The sequence below is a fragment of the Malurus melanocephalus genome, unplaced genomic scaffold (assembly GCF_030028575.1).
Source record: "Malurus melanocephalus ecotype Western Australia unplaced genomic scaffold, MMel_1.1 scaffold_162, whole genome shotgun sequence".
NCBI classification, from domain to species: Eukaryota; Metazoa; Chordata; class Aves; order Passeriformes; family Maluridae; genus Malurus; species Malurus melanocephalus.
In genome coordinates this window covers 76,914-95,701 of record NW_026623394.1, presented here as the reverse complement: position 1 = coordinate 95,701, position 18,788 = coordinate 76,914, and the positions used below count along the sequence as shown (strand labels likewise).

Genomic DNA, 18,788 nt, shown 5'->3' with positions numbered 1-18,788 from the left:
TCATAGAAATGCACACCTTTTTATATAAATACACACATTTAACACCAGATCCCAGCCCAGCCAAGTGCTCCCTCCCCCTGGTCCCATCCCAGCCTCCCCACACCCTCTTTGCCCCTGGAATAAACACAACCAGCACCTCCCCAAGGCTCCCTCTGCCAAAAACTCCGAGATTGAATCCCATGTGGAGCCACCCTGCCAGCAGTGACCCATTCCCCGTGGGAATACTGCTTTTCCAGCAAGTTTTTATTTTACTTTACGAGCTCTTTGCTCAGCCAGCCGGAGATGGGGAGGGATAAATCTGTTCCACTCTCCGAAAGAACAGCTGCCCAACAGCTCTTATTGATACACCAGCAACTGCTGGAGCGCCAGATTTAATGCTGCTGGGCTCTGGGAAGTGCCAGCAGGAGCTCTGGGAGCTCTGGATGAAGGATTAGCTGGGAGGGAGAAGTTGGTGCAGTGAGTAAAATACTCTGTTATTGGCAGCAGAGGAAATGGGAGCGGACAAGGTGCTGCGGTGCCTTCGTGTCATTAATAATTTCCTCCTCTGAGCTGCTGAAAGGCAGAAGGACAGGCAGCTAAAGGCACCTGCATTGATTTATTCTGAATAAATCCTGGCTCCCAGCGGTTTTGGAGGGTTCCTGGAGGAAGGAGCTGCTCTAAAGCAATGGGTTTTATGAGTCCAGGATGCCAAAAAAAAAAAAAAACCAAAAAAAAAAAACCAACAACAACAAAAAAAAAGGATGATGGCCAAGTGGAACAGGAATTGGTTTTCTGAGAGAATTAAGCAATAAGATGGTCAGAACAGTTCCTGCAGCTGGGATTTGGGTTTTATAGGGAAAAACCCCTCTCTGATAGGTGTGGGTTGTTATTAAAAGGGTTTTTACAGAACACCCCAGCACTCCCAGGGTGCCATTTGGGAGCACTTTTGCTCCCATTTGGGACTGTTATGTCCCTTTTTGGGAATTCTTTGGGAACACCTTTGCTATCATTTGAGATCTATTTTGTTGACATTTTGGGAACACTGTGTCCTTTTTTGGGAACCCTTTGGGTCCCATTTTGGGAGTTCTGTGTCCCTTTTTGGGAGTTCTGTGTCCCTTTTTGGGAGTTCTGTGTCCCTTTTTGGGGACCATTTGGGTGCCTTTTTGGGAACACTTTTGCTGCCATTTGGGACTGAGCTCTGGGGAAGAAATGAAGATGCCTTTTAAACAAACTTGCTAAAACTTTGCTTTGAGGCATCTCAGCCACCCTGAATTCCCTCAGCTTCTATCGAGGTCTTTTTCCCCTCTCACATCCCATCTCCCTGCTCCCATTCCTGATTATTCCAGGAGGGAAAATCCTGTGCAGGGTGTGTATGTGTGAGGAATTGCCTGCCAGGGCAACCTCAATAACTCTGCAATAACGCTGGCAGCCAGATTTAATATCCTCAGAGATGTTAGCACTGCGTTAGGTATTCATTCCTTCTTTTTTTTCTTATTTTTTAAATGAAATATTTTGTGTAGTACAGATCGCTGCCTTGAATTGGGAGAGCCTGCAGAGGTTGGCAGCCCCAGGAATATTTGGGCAGGAATATTTGATAGGAATATTTGGCAGGAATGTTTGGCAAGAATATTTGAGGAGGAATATTTGGCAGGAATATTTGGCAAGAATATTTGGGAGGAATATTTTGCAGCAGTATTTCGGAGGAATATTTTGCAGCAATATTTGGGAGAAATATTTTGGCAGAAATATTTGGGCAGGAATATTTGGGAGGAATATTTGGCAGGAATATTTGGCAAGAATATTTGGGAGGAATATTTTGCAGCAGTATTTCGGAGGAATATTTTGCAGCAATATTTGGGAGAAATATTTTGGCAGAAATATTTGGGCAGGAATATTTGGGAGGAATATTTGGCAGGAATATTTGCAGGAATATTTGGCAGGAATATTTGGCAAGAATATTTGGGAGGAATATTTTGCAGCAGTATTTCGGAGGAATATTTTGCAGCAATATTTGGGAGAAATATTTTGGCAGAAATATTTGGGCAGGAATATTTGGGAGGAATATTTGGCAGGAATGTTTGGCAGGAATATTTGGCTGGAATATTTGGCAGGAATATTTCAGCAAGAATATTTGGCAGGAATATTTGGCAAGAATATTTGGGAGGAATATTTTGCAGCAGTATTTCGGAGGAATATTTTGCAGCAATATTTGGGAGAAATATTTTGGCAGAAATATTTGGGGAGGAATATTTGGCAGGAATATTTCTGTACCAGGGAAAGGATTCCCACCCTGTGCAATATCTCCAACAAAACATAAATTTTTTTCCTTCCCAATCACCTTCCTTCTCAGCCCCACCGCTCCTATTCTGAGATCAAACCACCACAAAAACCCCAGGAATTGGGAAAAACACCTTTCTGCTTTCACCCAGAGCAGCTGGCAGTCGAGTTATCTTTTACACCAGCGTAAGCAGGAGAGGTGTTTGCATAATTGCACGGAAAAGTGGAAGGAACCTGCCGGTTTGGGGAGCTGTGTCTGGCAAATTGAGGCTCTTTCAGCGTTTTTGGAAGCTGTGGAGAGGGGAAAGCAGCAGGAGCAGAGCCAGGAATCAGAGGGGAAGGAGAACACAGAGAATAAAAAGCAGTTTATCATGGGAGAACAGTCTCCTTGAGGAGGAGTGACCCTTCTATCCATTACTCAGGAAATTCGTGCTGTAAAATCACCTGGAAAAACTTGCATAAATCAAAGAGCTGGAAATAATGTGAACCTGGATTTTTTTTGTCTATTAGTGGACATACTTGTGAAAAAAAATAAATAAATTAAAAAAAAAAACATACATCCAAACCTGAGATATTGATAGAAATGCCAAAAAAATGGAGGCCAAAACACAACCAAAGCTCAGCTCACTTTMCTTTCTTGCTGGTGAGCCCAGCTCAAATTGTGCTTCCAATGATTCCCACCTTTTTATTTCCCACGCTTCCCTCCCCTGTTTAAAATAAGAAAAAAAGTTATTGGGACAGAAAATGAGGTTTTCAGGCCCTGAGCTGCTTTGGGGATGGGGAGTGACACAATTCTGGGGACAATTTGGTGTGCTCAGGGTTGATCTGGTGTTTTCCTTGGAAATCTCGGATCCAGGCACACTTGGAGGGAAAAAAACCCTCTGTCCACATTTCCCAGGGGTGGAAAAGGAGCAGCCAGGACCCCTGCACCTGCAGGAACCACCCTCAGAGGGTCACTTTGTGTGGGAAGCAGCAAACAAGGGAAAGGGGAGGCTGGGAGGGGTCAGTGGGAGCAGCAGGAGCTCTGTGGGGTCCCCATGGTGTCCCTGTGAGCTGTGGGACAGAGGCGCTGGTGCTGGAGGAGCAGCAGCGATAAATCATCTTGAAAAAACTTAAAATTTGTGAGGAAGAGCAAGCAGCTGCGGGGAAGCTGCGGGTGGGGGCTCCTTTGGGGAGGGAGGACGCGGTCGGAGCCGGCGTTTGTTGCGGCTCCATCTCCATCTCTCCATCTCCATCTCTCATTTGAGCACTGCCAGTGACCGTCTGTGTCCTCTCCTCATCCTCCCCGCAGCGGCATCCGGYGACAGYGACAGYGACAGCGACTCGGAGCTGAGCTCCTGCAGCCTGGAGGATGTGCCCGGCCCCGGGGGATGGCGGAGCTCCCCGCGGGGACAGCTCCGGGCAGCGGCGGGTGAGGAGGAGYTGCTGCTGCTGCTSYKCTGSTGGTGTCTGCAGGGTGGGGAGTGAGAGAGCTGCAGTGTTGGGTTCATAGTTTGGGGTTCTAGGCGCTGGGATGGTGCTGCTCCTTGGGGACCCAGCCATACATCCACACTCTGGCCCTACACCTGCAACCACAACCCTACACCTGCACCCTCAACCCTACACCCCCACCCCAACCCTGCACCTGCACCCCCAACCCTACACCTGCACTCCAGCCCTAAACCCACACCACAACCCCACACCTGCAATCGCAACCCTACACCCTCATCCCAACCCTAAACCCTGGCCCCAGCCCTACACCTGCACCCCTGCCCTACATCTTCACCCCAACCCTACATCTGCACCCCCAGTCCTACACCTTCACCCCTGCCCTACACCCACACTCCGGCCCTACACCTGGAACTGCAGCGCTACACCCACACCCCTGCCCTACAGCCACCCCCTGGCCCTACACCTGCACCCCCAACTCTACATCCTCATCCCAACCCTACACCCGCACCCCTGTCCTACACCTTCACCCCTGCCCTACACCCACACCCCTGCCCTACACCTGCAACCCCAACCCTACACCTTCACCCCAGCCCTACACCCGCACCCCTGCCCTACACCTGCAACCCCAACCCTACACCTTCACCCCAGCCCTACACCCGCACCCCTGCCCTACACCTGCAACCTCAACCCTACACCTTCACTCCAGCCCTACACCTGCACCACAGCCCTAAACCTGCACCACAACCCTACATCCTCACCCCAACCTTACACTGCAGCCCTGTCCATCCCTCAGCCCCATCTCTGTCTGTCCCTGCAGCACCCACYGGGGCACCCAGCCGGACCCTGGGGCTCCCCCCGTGCCCCCCAATCCCAGGGAGCCCCAGCAGCCCGGGCAGCGAGCGGGGGATTGAGCTCAGCCCCCCGGACAGCACTGACCAACCCTCGGACCGGCGCGGTGGCCACGCCCCGGGTGAGTGCAACCCCTCTCCAGGCATGTTTTTGGGGCTGGATTCCCTGGAAGCACCAAGTTTTGGGTTTGGGTCTGGGGTGGCTTTTCCCCACTCCTTTTTTGGGCTCTTTGAGCACCCTGAGCCCGGCTCTGTGCCCCTGCAGGGGYCTGGAGCTCCTCTCTGTCCTGCAGGGCCAGCAGAACACATTGAACTTCTCCTAAAACAAGGAAATCCTGCAGCTCTGTGAGGCTGAATCGCATTTTTCCTGAACTAAGGTGGCTCTTCAAGCCAAGCACGGCTCTTCCCACAACTCTGCAGTGCAGGAAAAAGACTTTTTCCCCCTCAAAAACCCCATGATGAGTGACAGGAAAGCAGAGAGATGCAAATGCCAGGAGGAGCTTCAATCTTTGGGGAGTTGGCTTTGGTTTTTCTGTAGCTGATGAGAAAGTTGCTTCAATATTTTCAGTTTSTGTAAGAGAAAAGAAAACCCCTGCTCCGCCTCCCTAAATGTTCTGGTTTCATTTAGGGCACAGATTGGGATGGACAGAGGGATCAGACATGACCCCACCCACCCAAACCCCTTCCCTGGCTGCCTCATCGAATTTTGGGTGCTTCTCTTTTATCCCTGCTTTCCTCAGAGCTCGCTGGGTTTGAGTTTTCCTGCTGCTGGGGAGGATAAATCGTCTGTCTTGCCCAAAATGAAAAAAATTGAATTGTGCCTTCGTGGCTGAGGAGCTTTGAGCTGCCTCTGCCTCCTCATATCCACAGTAGTCCCACCATACTTACAAATAAATAAATAAATTAAATATATATAAAAATCTATTTTTATATATACACTTATATATAATATATATATAGAAATACATATATATACATATATAAATATATGTTTTATACATAAATAAATATTGATATTATGCATAAATATAAACATTTGACTATTTATTATATATATACTATATAATAATTATTGTTTATTTTATATAATATATAATTAAAATATTATATACGGTATATAGATATTATAAATAGATAATAACATATAAATATTTATATTTAAATACATTATAAAAACATTTATTTATTTTAAAAATATCACTTTTATTTATACATTTATTTTTCAATGCTCTGCGTAGCRGCAGCACCAGGAAATGAGATTTAGGGTTTGCATTCCAGATACAATGTACATTTGTAAACACAAATCTCAGGAGGAGCCCGTGCCCCCTTCCACGCTCCAGGGAATTAAAATATTTTCACCCTCAAGTGGGAGAACCAGGACGTTTTCCCATCTCTTTCAAGCTTGCCTTGGAGTTAAGCGAATAAAAGCTCGAGCAACTAAAAAATAAATTACTTTTGCTGTTCCCATAATTYTTTATGGGGTTTTAAATTGAAGGCTCCTTCTTTCAGAATAGAGGGATGACAAAGATTCATTCTCTGGGCTCTTTCACTCCGTATATCAGGCAGCCYGGCTGCTGCTGAAGATGAAACTCCYGTTTTTGTGCCTTTTTTTGATGCTCCCGAGGTCTGGGCTCTGCTCTTTGATCGAGCAGCCTGTCACCTCCTGTGAATTCTCCTGTGAATTCTCCTGTGCCCTCTGTCATGGGTTTGCTCCTCACGCTCCCCACTTTATGTCCAGCATCTTGCACAAAGCCAGAGTTGATGTCATCCTTGCCAAAAAAGCCAAAAGGGGAGWGSAGGGGARGGCGGTGAGAKGGGAGCRAAAAGSCTGGATTTTGGAGGCTGAGACAGAGGGGGAAGAACCTGGATTTTGGAGTCTCAGATGGAGGTGAAAAAAAATGGATTTTGGAGTCTCAGATAGAGGTGAAAAGGTTGGATTTTAGAGTCTGAGATAGGGAAGAAACTGGATTTTGGAGTCTCAGATAGAGAGGGAAGAACCTGGATTTTGGAGTCTGAGATAGAGGAGAAAAGCCTGGATTTTGTAATCTCAGATAGAGGTGAAAGCCTGGATTTTGGAGGCTGAGATAGAGACAGAAGAACCTGGATTTTGGAATCTCAGATAGAAGAGAAAAGCCTGGATTTTGGAGGCTGAGATGGAGACAGAAGAACCTGGATTTTGGAGTCTCAGATAGAGGTGAAAAGGTTGGATTTTAGAGTCTCAGATAGAGAGGGAAGAACCTGGATTTTGGAGTCTGAGATAGAGGTGAAAAGCCTGGATTTGGGAGTCTGAGATAGAGGTGAAAAGCCTGGATTTTTTAGTCTCAGAGAGAGGGGGGAGAATCTGGATTTTGGAGTCTCAGATAGAGGTGAAAAACCAGGATTTTGGAGTCTTTGTAAACACACTGAGAGGTTTGATAGCTCAGGAGGTTCTCTCCTAATGGGGATGTCAGGCAGCTGCTGGGAGGAATTCACCTTTTGGGATTCCTCATGCCTTGAGCTGTCCACAGGGAATTCTGTGAGCCCCCTGTCCCTTCTCCAAGAGGAGATGCCTTGTGTCCCAGCAGAGCCAGGGGTGCTGAACAGACCATTTTTTTGTCAAGAAGAGACCAAATCTCTTCCCCATACTGTAGGACCARTTCTGGCAGCACAATTCCTTATTTCTCCCTCTCTCCACTTTTCCTTCCCCTGGCTTTCCTTTCTTTAATCAAGCCTAATGGGCCCTGACTGCTGGACTAATGATGCAGAGATGTTCTCTTTATTATTTTTAGGAAGCTCTTAAAACGGCCCTGGGCGTGCAGGAGCTGTGTGAAATCACTTTATCAGTCTCTCCCCTTCACTGCTTTGCAAACAAAATTTCTGTCTTTATTTATTTTGAAGGCAAACAGCGGATCCACACCAGAACTCGGCTCTGATGGAGGTGAGGATGGAGATGAGGTGAGGATGGAGATGGAGATGAGGTGAGATGGAGATGGAGGTGAGAAGGAGATGGAGATGGGGTGAGGATGGAGATGAGGTGAGGTTGGAGATGGGGTGAGGATGGAGATGGGGTGAGAATGGAGATGGAGATGGAGATGAGGTGAGATGGAGATGGAGATGATGGAGATGGAGATGGAGATGGAGATGAGGTGAGGATGGAGATGAGGTGAGAATGGAGATGGAGATGGAGATGGAGATGAGGTGAGCATGGAGATGGAGATGGAGGTGAGGATGGAGATGGAGTGAGGATGGAGATAAGGTGAGAATGGAGATGAGGTGAGGATGGAGATGGAGGTGAGGATAGAGATGGAGATGAGAATGGAGATGGGGTGAGGATGGAGATGGAGGTGTGGATGGAGGTGAGGATGGAGATGGAGGTGAGGTTGGAGCTGCTCTGCCTGGATCCAGCACTTTTCTGTTCCTCAGACTTCACTCCAGATGGGAACTGCTGCCGGCGGTGACTTTGGGATGTCAGCTGCTCCCCTGGCACTGGCAGCACGGGGACACCTGGGGACACTGCTGCCCATCCTCTGTGAGCCCAGCAGAGCAGCTGGGGCTGGAATTGTGCCTGGCCCCCACGGGGAGGGGGGTCAGTCCTCGTGTTTCTGGTCGGGGTCACTCCTCGTGTTTCTGGTCATTGTGCCAGTTGGGATGGGCTTGGTGGGGCCACCAGGAGCTGCTGGTGGAGCTGTGCTCCCATTCCCACCCCCTATCTCTGCTCAGGATAAAGAAAAACTCCAAGGAATTTTCTGTGGGKTTTTTTTCACCCCTCCTGGCTGTGCCCTGGCTGGTGTGAGGGTGTGGGTTCAGGGAAGATGTGTGTTTGCTGCAGCTCCTGATGGGATCACACCCCCACCCCCAGCCCAGCTGGCTCCCCGTGAGCTCCCAAATTGGATAAAATCTCCCAAATGAGTTTATCTTGTAAATCCCTGCAGATTCCCCTCCCACGTGCYCACCTCACACCARCAAGGGCCTTTTWTTTGCCTTTTTCCTGTAAGTCCCGMGCATCTGCCTGGCTGTGACGGTGTCATCGTGAGTCAGGCTGTTGAAAACCGCCTGTCCCACTCCTGCTTATTCTCCAGGAYGGACAATTTCCCTCTAAGGCCTGGCAGACGAGAAAAAAAATCAAATTACCTCACGTCTGGAGAGCAATTAGATCTTGGAAGACCTGAACAAAACTCACAGTGGGCTGGTAGCAGTCTGTGGATTTTATTAAATGCTTCGGATCTGATCTGCCTTTTATGAAGAAACAAAGGATTCTGAAAAGCTCCCCTCTGAAATCATAAAGTTAAAGGCGATTTGTGCCCATTAATGTTAGCCCTTTCCCTGGGTTATCACTCTTTTTGTTCTGTTTTCCGACGAAAATAAAGGATCAGGAATCAACCCTTGGCTTCCCCTCTGAACGAGCAGAGTCCCTCAGAGGAGCATTCCCTCGCTGCTCCCCCAGTCCATGCTGCTGGGAAAACACTTCCAAACCTTTCCTCTGTCATCTGTTCCTGCCCTTTTGCAAATTAAAACCAAACCTGTGGGCCCACGCGGGCTCTCAGAGACGGTGGAAAATGAAATCGTTGAGTGTGGGGTCTACAACAAAAATGTTGGATGGGGTTGTTCTCCACTGAAAGATGTTTTGTGGCACAATTTTGTGTTGTTAACCTGGCTGTTAAAGCTCGACCAGCTSTGGGAAGGGGCAATGCCAAAATTATTCGCTGTGACTGAAAAAAGCAACTCCAGCCGTCAGCTTTTGCAGAAACACTGGTGTAATTTCAGAGCTGCTTCTCCTGAGGGCTGCAGGACTTTCAGTTTCCGAGGTTTTTTTGCCACCAGAAAGAAGTTCTGCTGTGCCTTGAAGCTGCTGACAGTCYGAGTGAGGCTCGTCTGGCTCATCGCTGCAGTGCCTCAGACAGCCTGAGTTAATTCAGCAGCCGAAGGAGAGGGAAAAAGACTTTTAGGAATTGACTCTATTTCCTTTAAACCTGTTACTGTCTCATCACTGGCTCTAGGCTGAGCTGGAGAGAGCTTTTAAAACCAAGAGTGTCATTTCTGGCTCTCCTTGAGCTGCTTCTCCTCAGGTCAGTCGTGTTTTTGTTCCCACTCTCCCTTCCCACAACATTTTCCACACCGTGGGGTGCTCAGGAGCCTGGGAATCATTGCTGTGCCACTGTGAGGCATCAGCTTGATGTTTAACTCAAGCCAGCTTTCATAAAACACTCTCAGAGATAARTGTGAGACTGCTCTGGCACCAGTGAGACTGGAATATTTTCATTCTTACCTCTGTRTTTTCACTCCATGGGGTAATTCCACCTGATTCGAGCCAGAATTGTTCAGTCAGCTGTGGAAAGGTTGGGTTGAGGGAAGGATCTGGTCCTGGACAATGTGAATGGGGCAGAGGAACACCTGCACTGTTTTATTTTGAAGACCCTTTGTGGCGATTCTCTCAGTCGTGTTTTGCAGCTTTTGTTGGAAAAAAACCCCAAATCTGTCCCTGTCTTTTGAGCTGGCTCAAGGTGGGCAGGAAGGGCTCAGTCGATGTGCCCAGCCTGCTCTGGTCATTTGTGTCCATGATTTTGTTGTTCTCATCTCCATCCCTCACAACTTCCACGTGCTGTCCCTCTACTGCAGACAATAAAGCTTTTGCTCAACTTCTCACCTTTCTCCAAACAGTAAAAAAGTTGTTTTAAAAAAAAAAACAGATCCTCTCCAGCTCCTTGGCTCCAGCGAGGCAAGACAATAACTCAGCCGGTGGAATTGTGATTCATGGGGCTGGAGTTTAATTGAATTCTGCACTCTAAACTCATCTTTTGTCTTGTGCCCTCCTCGGTGCCTGGCAAGGTTCTCCACACCGCAGCCACCRCTCCAGAAGCAGCACCGATTGTCCTTTTGTCGAGTGCTGTCCCCACGCCCTCCCGAGGCTCTCAGAGCTCCATTGAAGTTTCCTCCGTGTCTCCTCATTGTTTGCCGGCCCTGGCTGCCGCCGTTCCCTCCCCTCAGCATTCAGCCTCAAGGTTCCAAGCAGCTTTTTTAATCTGTTTTTGCTTTCCCCGCCTGGGTAATTGCTGCTGGGATTGTTCTGCCGAGGAGGAGCTGCCGTTCCCCCAAGGATGGGGTGTCAAGGACCGAGCAGCTCTGGTGMGGTTCCTGCCCCTCTCCTCTCGCCATGACAACGAGCACCTCACGGGAAAAGCGGGATYTCTCCCAGTCACAAACACCGGCTGTGCGCTGCCCAGTTCCCGTTTTTGGTTTTTGCRGGTGTTTTTTGGAAGGGGAGGGCGGTGCTTCCTCTGTGAGAGGCGTCTGGTGGTCAGTGCAGCCAAACCAAATGGGGTCCCAATGGTGCTGATTCAGGAGGGTCAGGAGTGCCTGGGCAGTGGTACAAATGGGCAAAAACCCTCTGGAGTTCGTGTGTGAAACGAATTTGTTCCCTTCCCCGAATTTGTTTCCTTCAAGGGCAGAGGGCTGGAGGTAGCAGGGTCTAACCAGCCCCCTCTCCCTCTCCTTCCTCCATCACTTCATCCCTCTCCCCAGGACGTTCTGCAGCTCAGTGTGACGGGCAGGGAGTTCAGGGGAGGTTTTGGGAGTGTTTGAGCAGCGCAGGGTGGCAGTGACGGGTGRAAAACCTCGTGGAAAACTTTCACCMTGAGCTGCTCGCTCAGATCCCTCCCTGAGCTTTTCCTCTGTCCAGGAATTACAAGATTTGCAGTGAGATGCAGAGATGAGGATCCTGCCTTCATCCCGTGACACAATGCCAGGTGTCACCTCCCCCCAGGTCACTCTGGAGCCGACCCAACGCAGCAAACAGRTGCYGCCAGCTCCYTCCTCATCACTGCTCCACCATCCTMATCAYTRGAAAYTCYCATTACCACGCTGGTGACTGCTCCTAATCAGGGTTGTCTGGGACAGGAGTGCTGGCAGTGACACCTTCTCCCCCTGAGTGTGACTACTTTTGATTTCAGAGGTGACAAATCACCACAGCGCTGTGCCAGTTTTTAGTTTTTCGCAATTATACAAATTTCTGTTCCAGCTGTCCTGTCCCACCCCATGGSAGCAGCCCCTCGTGTGTGGGGGCTGCCCTGGCCTCGGGTTTTGGGGCTGATTTGGGAGCTGGGTGGAGAGATCACATCGCTGATACTGATCCTAAYAACCCTGCAGTGCATCCCCCCAGCTCAGCTGCCGGTGCTGGGTGTCTCTGAAGCTCTCACCTCCCCAAAAAAAAATCCCCAGAGTGATCCATCCCCGGGATGGGGACAGCAGCTGGATCACCGAGAGCAGCTGAGCCCAGCATTATTTATTTCTCATCTGGCGAAGCCAAGCCCAAGAACATCTCAGGGAACAGCTGAGCCCCAGAGAGGGAGAGCAGGGGCAGGAGGAGCAGCCGTGGAGCTGCCGACGGCCCCGACCTTCCTCTCCAAACGCCTCTCGTGMAAAATTGAACTCCTCCAAGCAATCGCACCGCAGCCGCTCGAACGGCGCCTCGGAGGACAGGAAAACAARCCGAGAAATGYAAATTAGGGCTGTAAATCTTCCTGKCTGCGTCTGGGAGGCACCTCTTTAATTAACACCGCTGAGCAGCCTTGATGCGGTGAGCGCTAAGGAGAAAACTCGCTCGATTTCCGCGGTTTTGAGGGTAAAAAATTTGTTTGAATTCCCACCTTGTGATCTTTCTCTGCACTTGCCAGAGGTGCTGTGCATAAAGAGCTGGCTYTTGTCACCCGGGCTGAGCCGGTGCCACCGCGCCAGGGAGGAGCTGTCCCGAGCCCGTTTGGGCCTGGGCACCTCGGCATGGGATTTATCCGTGCGAAAAATCAGATTATTCCCATGAGGGTGGGGTTAGGGAATTCCTGAGCCTTTGTTTCTCCCTCAGCCCAGCGCTAATTTGCACCGCAGGAATCTTTTAAACCCCGATAATGTTTGGRAATTGTCGGATGCTCSGCCTGGGAATCGGTGAGATTTCCCCGAGTCGGGTTTGCATCCCGCCCGTGTCCCCCTCAGGCAGGTTCTGATCCCTGTTCCCGACCCATTGGCACCACAGGAATCTTCTTAACGCCGATAATAGTTGGGAATTGTCGGATTCTCGGCCTGGGAATCGGTGAGATTTCCCCGAGTCGCGTTTCTCGACCCATCACCCTGGGAGATGGTGGCATTAGGATGATTGTGTGCTTGAAGAGGACAAACAACAATTATTCCACACTCAAAAAACACCTCTCGCTCTCATCTTTTCTCGTTCTGTCGGTTCCCCGCTCGAGTTTAATGGGATCGGCTCAGACAATTCCCGTCTTCGTGCAAAACATCCTTTTCCCTCCTGCGCTCTGCCAGCTGCACGGCGGGCGGGGAAAGGCGAACGCGCACTTTCTTCTGCGTGGTTGTGAATGAGTGCATCTGTTCCTCGAAGATGCGAAAAGGAGGGGGAAAGGACTGGAAAGGGAGGGAAGAAATCAGATTTAGCCCGGTGCGTTACCTCCGTGGAGAGGTGGAAGCGTGCAGGAGTCAGATTTTTGCAGCACGGGCTCAGTCCTGGAGTGTTTTTGAGGCGGATGAGACACCAGGGAGAGGCTGGAAAGGGGTTTTGCTTAATGGGGCAGCACGGCCACCCCTCAGTGGGGCAGAGATGCCCCAAGATCTTTGCCAGAGCTGTTCCCTATAAATCTGATGTTTCCAGCAAACTGCTGCTTTGAAGGGATTTTTGCCTTTCTGCGCTCCGTGGCTGCAGAGTCCGCGTTTCTGTGCGAAGAAATCAAGAATCGAGTAATTGAATCTCCCTCTCCCTTCCTAGGAAATCGAGTAATTGAATCGGAGACCACGTGATTTGAAAAGGCAGAGAAAGGAGTTCATTTTGGGTTCTCTTTATTGGCCTCTTAAATTCCGAGCTCTTCAGCCTGCTGGGAGCGTTTCATCGATCCCTTTTCACAGCTGCGAGCAGGATGGACTCAACTTCCCGTTTTCCTGGGACCCGGGAGGCAGCAGGAATTTGTGGGATTGGGAAAGGGGCGGGTGACYGGGGGTGACCCCAGGGGTGCTGCTYCTGACYGGGRCACWACGAGGAACACCCTGAGGAGGGAAAACTCCGCTGTTTGTGGCACCTGAGTGTCCTGGGTTTGTCCCCACCGGCAGGAGGTGGCCCATGACCGGTCACCCGGGAAGCTGTCGCAGCTTCATTGGCATGCAAATGGATGTAAATTCATGTGAACATCTGTCCCCGCGCAGGTAGCGGCTCGTGCCCGAATTATGCAAATGTTCTCTAATCCAATAACGCTAATGTCATGATTATCCAGCGGCGCGGGGTTCATTAACGTGGTTCCCTGGCTCTTACCCCCATCACTGTCAATACCAGCGCTCTGAGAGAGAGGACTCCAGCATCCCTGGCAGCTGGAGCCGCTCGGGGGAGGGAAGGGGACAGCCAGGGCGTGGTGGCAGCGGGAAGGATTTGTCACCTGCCGGGTGGGGTGCCACGTGTCCTGGTCAAGGTCCCAGCTGGCTGTCCCCCGGGAGAATTCCCCAGCTCCTGCAGAGCAGCCAAAGCAGCGTTTCCCGGTATCCGCGCTGCCATCGGATGAACAGGGCGAGCAGGGCCATCTAGTGACTCCTCCGGCTGCGAAATGACCTGGGAGCTGCCCCCTCCRCCGGCATCACTTTGATATTTGTATTTTTAGGAATGCCACCTCTCTCTCTCTCTGCCTCTCCCTTTTCCCAGCTGGTGGTTCCCCTTCGCTCCGAAGTTTTGTTTTCYCCGGTTCACCGCAGAGCTGGGAAAAGCTTGGGTTTCCCTCCAGGCAGTGAATAGGGTCTGAGAGGATCCTCAGCCCGGCCAGAAATGCTGCTCTCCGGGCAGGAATCAGCTGCTCTGGGCCGTGGCCTCAATTCCTTCCCCGCTGACCCGCAGGAGCTGCCGTGGGTTTGGCTTTGTGGTGCAGCCCTGTCTGGTTCGGGGAATCTGGGGTGGTTTGCCCCTCCAGCAGCCGGATCCCACAGGCAATCGATCCCACAGTGAATCTGGGAGGATCCTGAGCAAGACAAACCTATGAATCTGTGGGATCCCCTCTCCTCATCCCTCTCCTCACCCTTCCATCCGTGTTCCTTTTTGCAATGTTGGCATGACGCTGGGATTTGGTGAATTAGCCAGGAAAACAATGATTCCCTGGCAGCTCCCAGCTGACCTTCTGGATCCAGGGATGGGCAGGACATCTGTGAGGAAAGCAGCAGCCAGGACAGAGCTGCYCCAGAGCTGTGACAGGTTCAGGAAGGTTTGGGGTGGATTGCTTGTGACAGACGCCCTTAGCCTGACGTGGACRTGGGAGAGGAGCGGCTCTAACGCTCCCGTAACGCAGCCAAATTTCTCTTTGCTACTGCACACCCGAGATGTTGTTTTGTGAATCCCTGGAGCTGGCTCTACTGCTGGTTTTCGGTGCCCTTTCCCCTGTGCTTTGCATCCAGCCCCGAATTCCCGGAGCGCGGGGTGGGCGCGGTTTCCCCCCGGTATCTCCGGCTGCTTTCTGCCCTCACTCGGCTTCCCCTGCGCTAACTCCGGGAGCCGGCGCGACTCCCGAAATGCCTCTTCCCACCAAAAATGTGAGCAGAAAGTCYCTCCATTTCCATGGCAACGGGGCCGGGCCCTAAATGCCGACGGGAACTCTGTTCCTGGACATCCGCGGAGCGGGAAGAGCCGGGGCTGCAGGAGACAGCAGCGTCCAGCACCAGCACGGCTCCCCAGGCCGGGATTAATGTCCCAGCCGCCGCCCAGGACAAGGTGCTGCAGCAAAATTAACACCACGCTTYGCTCCTGCCTGCCTGGGGAGTCTTGAGGAGGAATGTTGTCATCCTCCCGCCGCCGGGAGACGGTCGGGAAGAGGTAAAAGCGGGGTAGAACTCCTAAGACAAGTCAGCTGGATAATCTCAGAGGACGTCGACTCCGGCTTGGAAAGACACTGAGAGCAGATAAAATTAGTGTAATAGGAGTTGATGCTGCGCAGAAGTCTCCCCCGCCGTGATTGCCGGGGAGCGGGGCTGCGTTTATCTCGTTTATCTCGCAGGCACTCAACAATCACAGAGGGCAGCTCCGCCCGGCCTGGCGGTGGCAAACGAGGAATCATGGGAAAAAAACGGAGGAAAAAAGTCCAAAAGGGTTCATCCGTAAGAAAATCCCGCTGAGGACTGGGCCCTTGGCAGTGCTGTGCCCGGGGTTGGCTGTCACTCCCTTCCCAGGCACCGTTTGGGTGGTTTTTCCTGCGACTCCCGCTGTGCTCAGACCCATCCTGGTGAATCCCGTGCGGATTTGCTCCAYACCCCACAGAGCCGAGGTTTCCAGCAGCTGATGATCCCCTCTGCTCCATTTCCAGGTGCCCTGAGCGCTGGCAGCGCCGTGTCAGGGTGGCCAGGGCACAGCGTGTCCCCTCCCCGGCAGGAGGGAGGGCATTTCGCAGGACTCAAAAAAAAACCCGAGAACATTAAAATCACAAAGGAAAACACCAACTATTTCGGGACTCACATGGAAATGGCAGCATATGCCGCACGTTAAACATCAGCCCCTCCCCAAAGGAGAGCTATTCTGGGCCCCTCCTCAAGATGCAGGGAGAGCAGATGCCTCCCTCCCTCCTCCTTGGAGCTTCTTCCAGGTCCATCTGCAGGTGACAAAGTGCTGGTCAGGAAGATCCCATCCACCTTTGCCACTGTTTGGGTGTTCTATGAAGTCCCTGGGAGCCTTCAGCAATGTTTTGAGGGGAGGGGGCTCTTTCCTGCTGGCATTTGGGCCCTCGCCCAGCGTTCTGCCAGGGTTTGTTTGTGTCTGCGCCGTGTCGGGGCGTGGGCTGCGTTCCACCACGGCGGTTTTGTTCACAGCTAGTAATTGCTGGTTCAATCTGGTCAAATGCTGGTTGTTAACAGGGCCTGTTGGAGCAGAGATAACCTCAGGAATTATCCAAGCCGAGGAGCAGCGGGGGCCGGGGTGCGCCGGGATATCAGCGCTGCCGGGGAGCCGTAATCGCCACCGCCCGCAATAAGCTCCTTAGGATTATTTTTGCCAAGTTTCCCAGTTATCATCAYCATCATTATTATTATTATTGCTTTACTTAGCGAATGCAAAGGCTGTTGGAGCAGGTAAGGTCTGCAATCTGCAGGATGGGCTCAGCCAGGCCCGCCCAGGCACGGATGGCACAGGGGGAGCAGCCCGGTGCCAGGAGCTGTGCGTCAGCCAGGAGACAGCGCCCGGAGCCAGCCAAGGAGCAGGGCACATGTTGGCTTTTCAATTAACCCCCTTCCCGTGCACACAGCCTGGCTGGAGCTCAGCTCCTTGGAAGGAATCAAAAATGAGTTTTGTACCTCCCAGYCCCCAGAAGGCGGGGTTGTCCTGAGTCACCCCCGAGGGATGGAGGGGTCTCTTCCAGCAGTGCTGGCATCCCTTAACAGGGTTGATATCCCCYATTCCTGGCCCTGCAGCCAGAATGGGCTGTGCTATCTGCTGGYACCTTCTCCTGCCTTCATCTGTGGGTATTTTCAGGCTTAAAAAGGTTGGAAAAAWGTAAAATCCCAGCTCGGGCTGTGCAGGGTGGTGCTGCTGGTGTCACCTCCCTGGGGGACTGACAAACCTCCCTGGGCCACCCCTCTGAGTTCAGGGATGAGATCCACATTCCTCCAAATCAAGGGCTTTAATTTGGCATTTCCCTAGTTCTTCACAAGCAGAGCAGGGGGTCAGAGAGATTTTAAGTTGGCAATTAAATGAAGAACCAGTGGGTTGGTCACAGAATCCCTGGCAAGCAATGGGATGTGCCATCCTGCTGCTGTGCTTGTCCTTTGGGAAGGAATTGATCCAACTGAAATCAGCCCCTGTTCTCATTGATTTAAACCAGGAACAGCAGGGTTTGGTACTTGGAATTTGTCAGAAAATTGGGTGAAGTGTATCCTGAGGGCAGCCTGAGTTTTTGGGTGAGCATTTAATCCAAGTGCTGCTGTTCTGGGGGCTGTAGGGATATTCCTTCTGTTTGCCCATGGGCTGGGCAGTTCCAGAGGAGGGAGCTGGGCTGTGGCACAGGGAGAGTGAGAGCCACAGGCTTTGTCTGGATGTGCTCGTGCCCCTCTCCAGGACAACATTTAAACTAAATTAAATCAAAACCTGAGTCTTTTCTGAGCCTGGGCTGGAGCTGGAGCGATGCTTCCTTCAGATCCCGAGCACAATGTCACGTGTGCCGAGCTCAGAATCTTGTTTTCTTGGAGGAAAACATGTTTTTTGACAGGACAATTGCTCTGGCCCATTATCCCATCCCTGCTGCTGGCTCTGTGACAGCCACCTCCCCCTTCCCTCAAGGATGGATATTCCCCGCTTTGCTTCCTGCCGGGCACAGCCGTGGGTCCAGCTGTGGAAATTGGCATTTTAACATTTCAACTCGCTCTCTCCCCTCCTGGAAAGCCTGGGGGAAGCCAAATTCCCCCTCCCAGAAAACCAAATTCCCCCTCCCATGAAGCCAAATTCCCTCTGTCGGGGCAGCAGAGGCCGTGTGCGTGGGCGCAGCAGCGGCTCTGAACCGCCCCAGCAAAGGCAGGGATCAAACCAAGTCACATTCCAGGGCATTAGACAGACGGTGGGAATTAAGAGCTTTACCTGGAAACTGGCTTTGTATCTCCAAGCCCTGCTTTTGTCTCCCGGCCCTGCTGTCTATTTTTGTCCCTTTCACCTTCCGTGTTGTGGCCGTGTGTGGGGCCAGCCCCGGGCACGTTTTGGGGAGTCCTTGGTAAATATGGGGCTGTGCAGCCCAGAGGAGACACTCAGGGAGCATGGGAAGGGGRAAAATTGTGGTTTATCAAAGCAAGGCTGCTTTGGGGTTCATTAAAAGCTAAGAAAAGGCTCCAGCTGCTTTCAGTRGGCTCGGGATCAACCCATCATCCCGTTTGGGCTATCAGCAATGAGTCTTGATTTTTGTTTCTTCCAGTGGGATGCAGGAGGTGGAGAGCTCAGAGGTTCACCTGAATTCCCARAGCCTCGATTTTCTGTCCCATAAAGCAATCCTTGCCTTTTTGGGTCCGGTGCTCTTTGTGGAAACCTTTGAAGCGATGACGCTTTTGCGACGGCAGTAACAGCATCGAGGCTCTCGCGCGTAACTCGATTTTTTTTTTATTTATTTGTTTGCCCTTTCTCAGAGGAAATTGCTGCTATTTTCTGGGCATCGGGCCCAATTCCTGCTTCGTTCTGTCTGAGTCCACACCACATCCTGGATGCTGCACCCAAAGATGGAGCCTGTGTGGATGAACACACCCAAAGCCTGAGGTCCCTCCTCGTGCTTGCTGTGACATTCCCAT

The 18,788-nt window shown here is 51.4% G+C and overlaps 1 protein-coding gene across 3 annotated transcripts in view; it reads left to right on the top strand.

The window, feature by feature from the left end:
• The window catches only part of RPH3AL (rabphilin 3A like (without C2 domains)), a 24,169-nt gene extending 14,002 nt beyond the window's left edge, over positions 1-10,167 (top strand). The window contains exons 6-9 of one of the 3 annotated variants that reach the window (XM_057371915.1): positions 3,548-3,667; positions 4,505-4,657; positions 7,413-7,469; positions 7,938-10,167. In XM_057371915.1, coding sequence (XP_057227898.1) covers positions 3,548-3,667; positions 4,505-4,657; positions 7,413-7,447 — 308 coding nt within the window. In that variant the 3' untranslated portion in view covers positions 7,448-7,469; positions 7,938-10,167. Of the gene's footprint in view, positions 1-3,547; positions 3,668-4,504; positions 4,658-7,412; positions 7,470-7,736 lie in introns of all 3 variants that reach the window. The other 2 variants (XM_057371914.1, XM_057371913.1) reach the window with 2 other exon arrangements.
• The last annotated feature ends 8,621 nt before the right edge of the window (positions 10,168-18,788 follow it).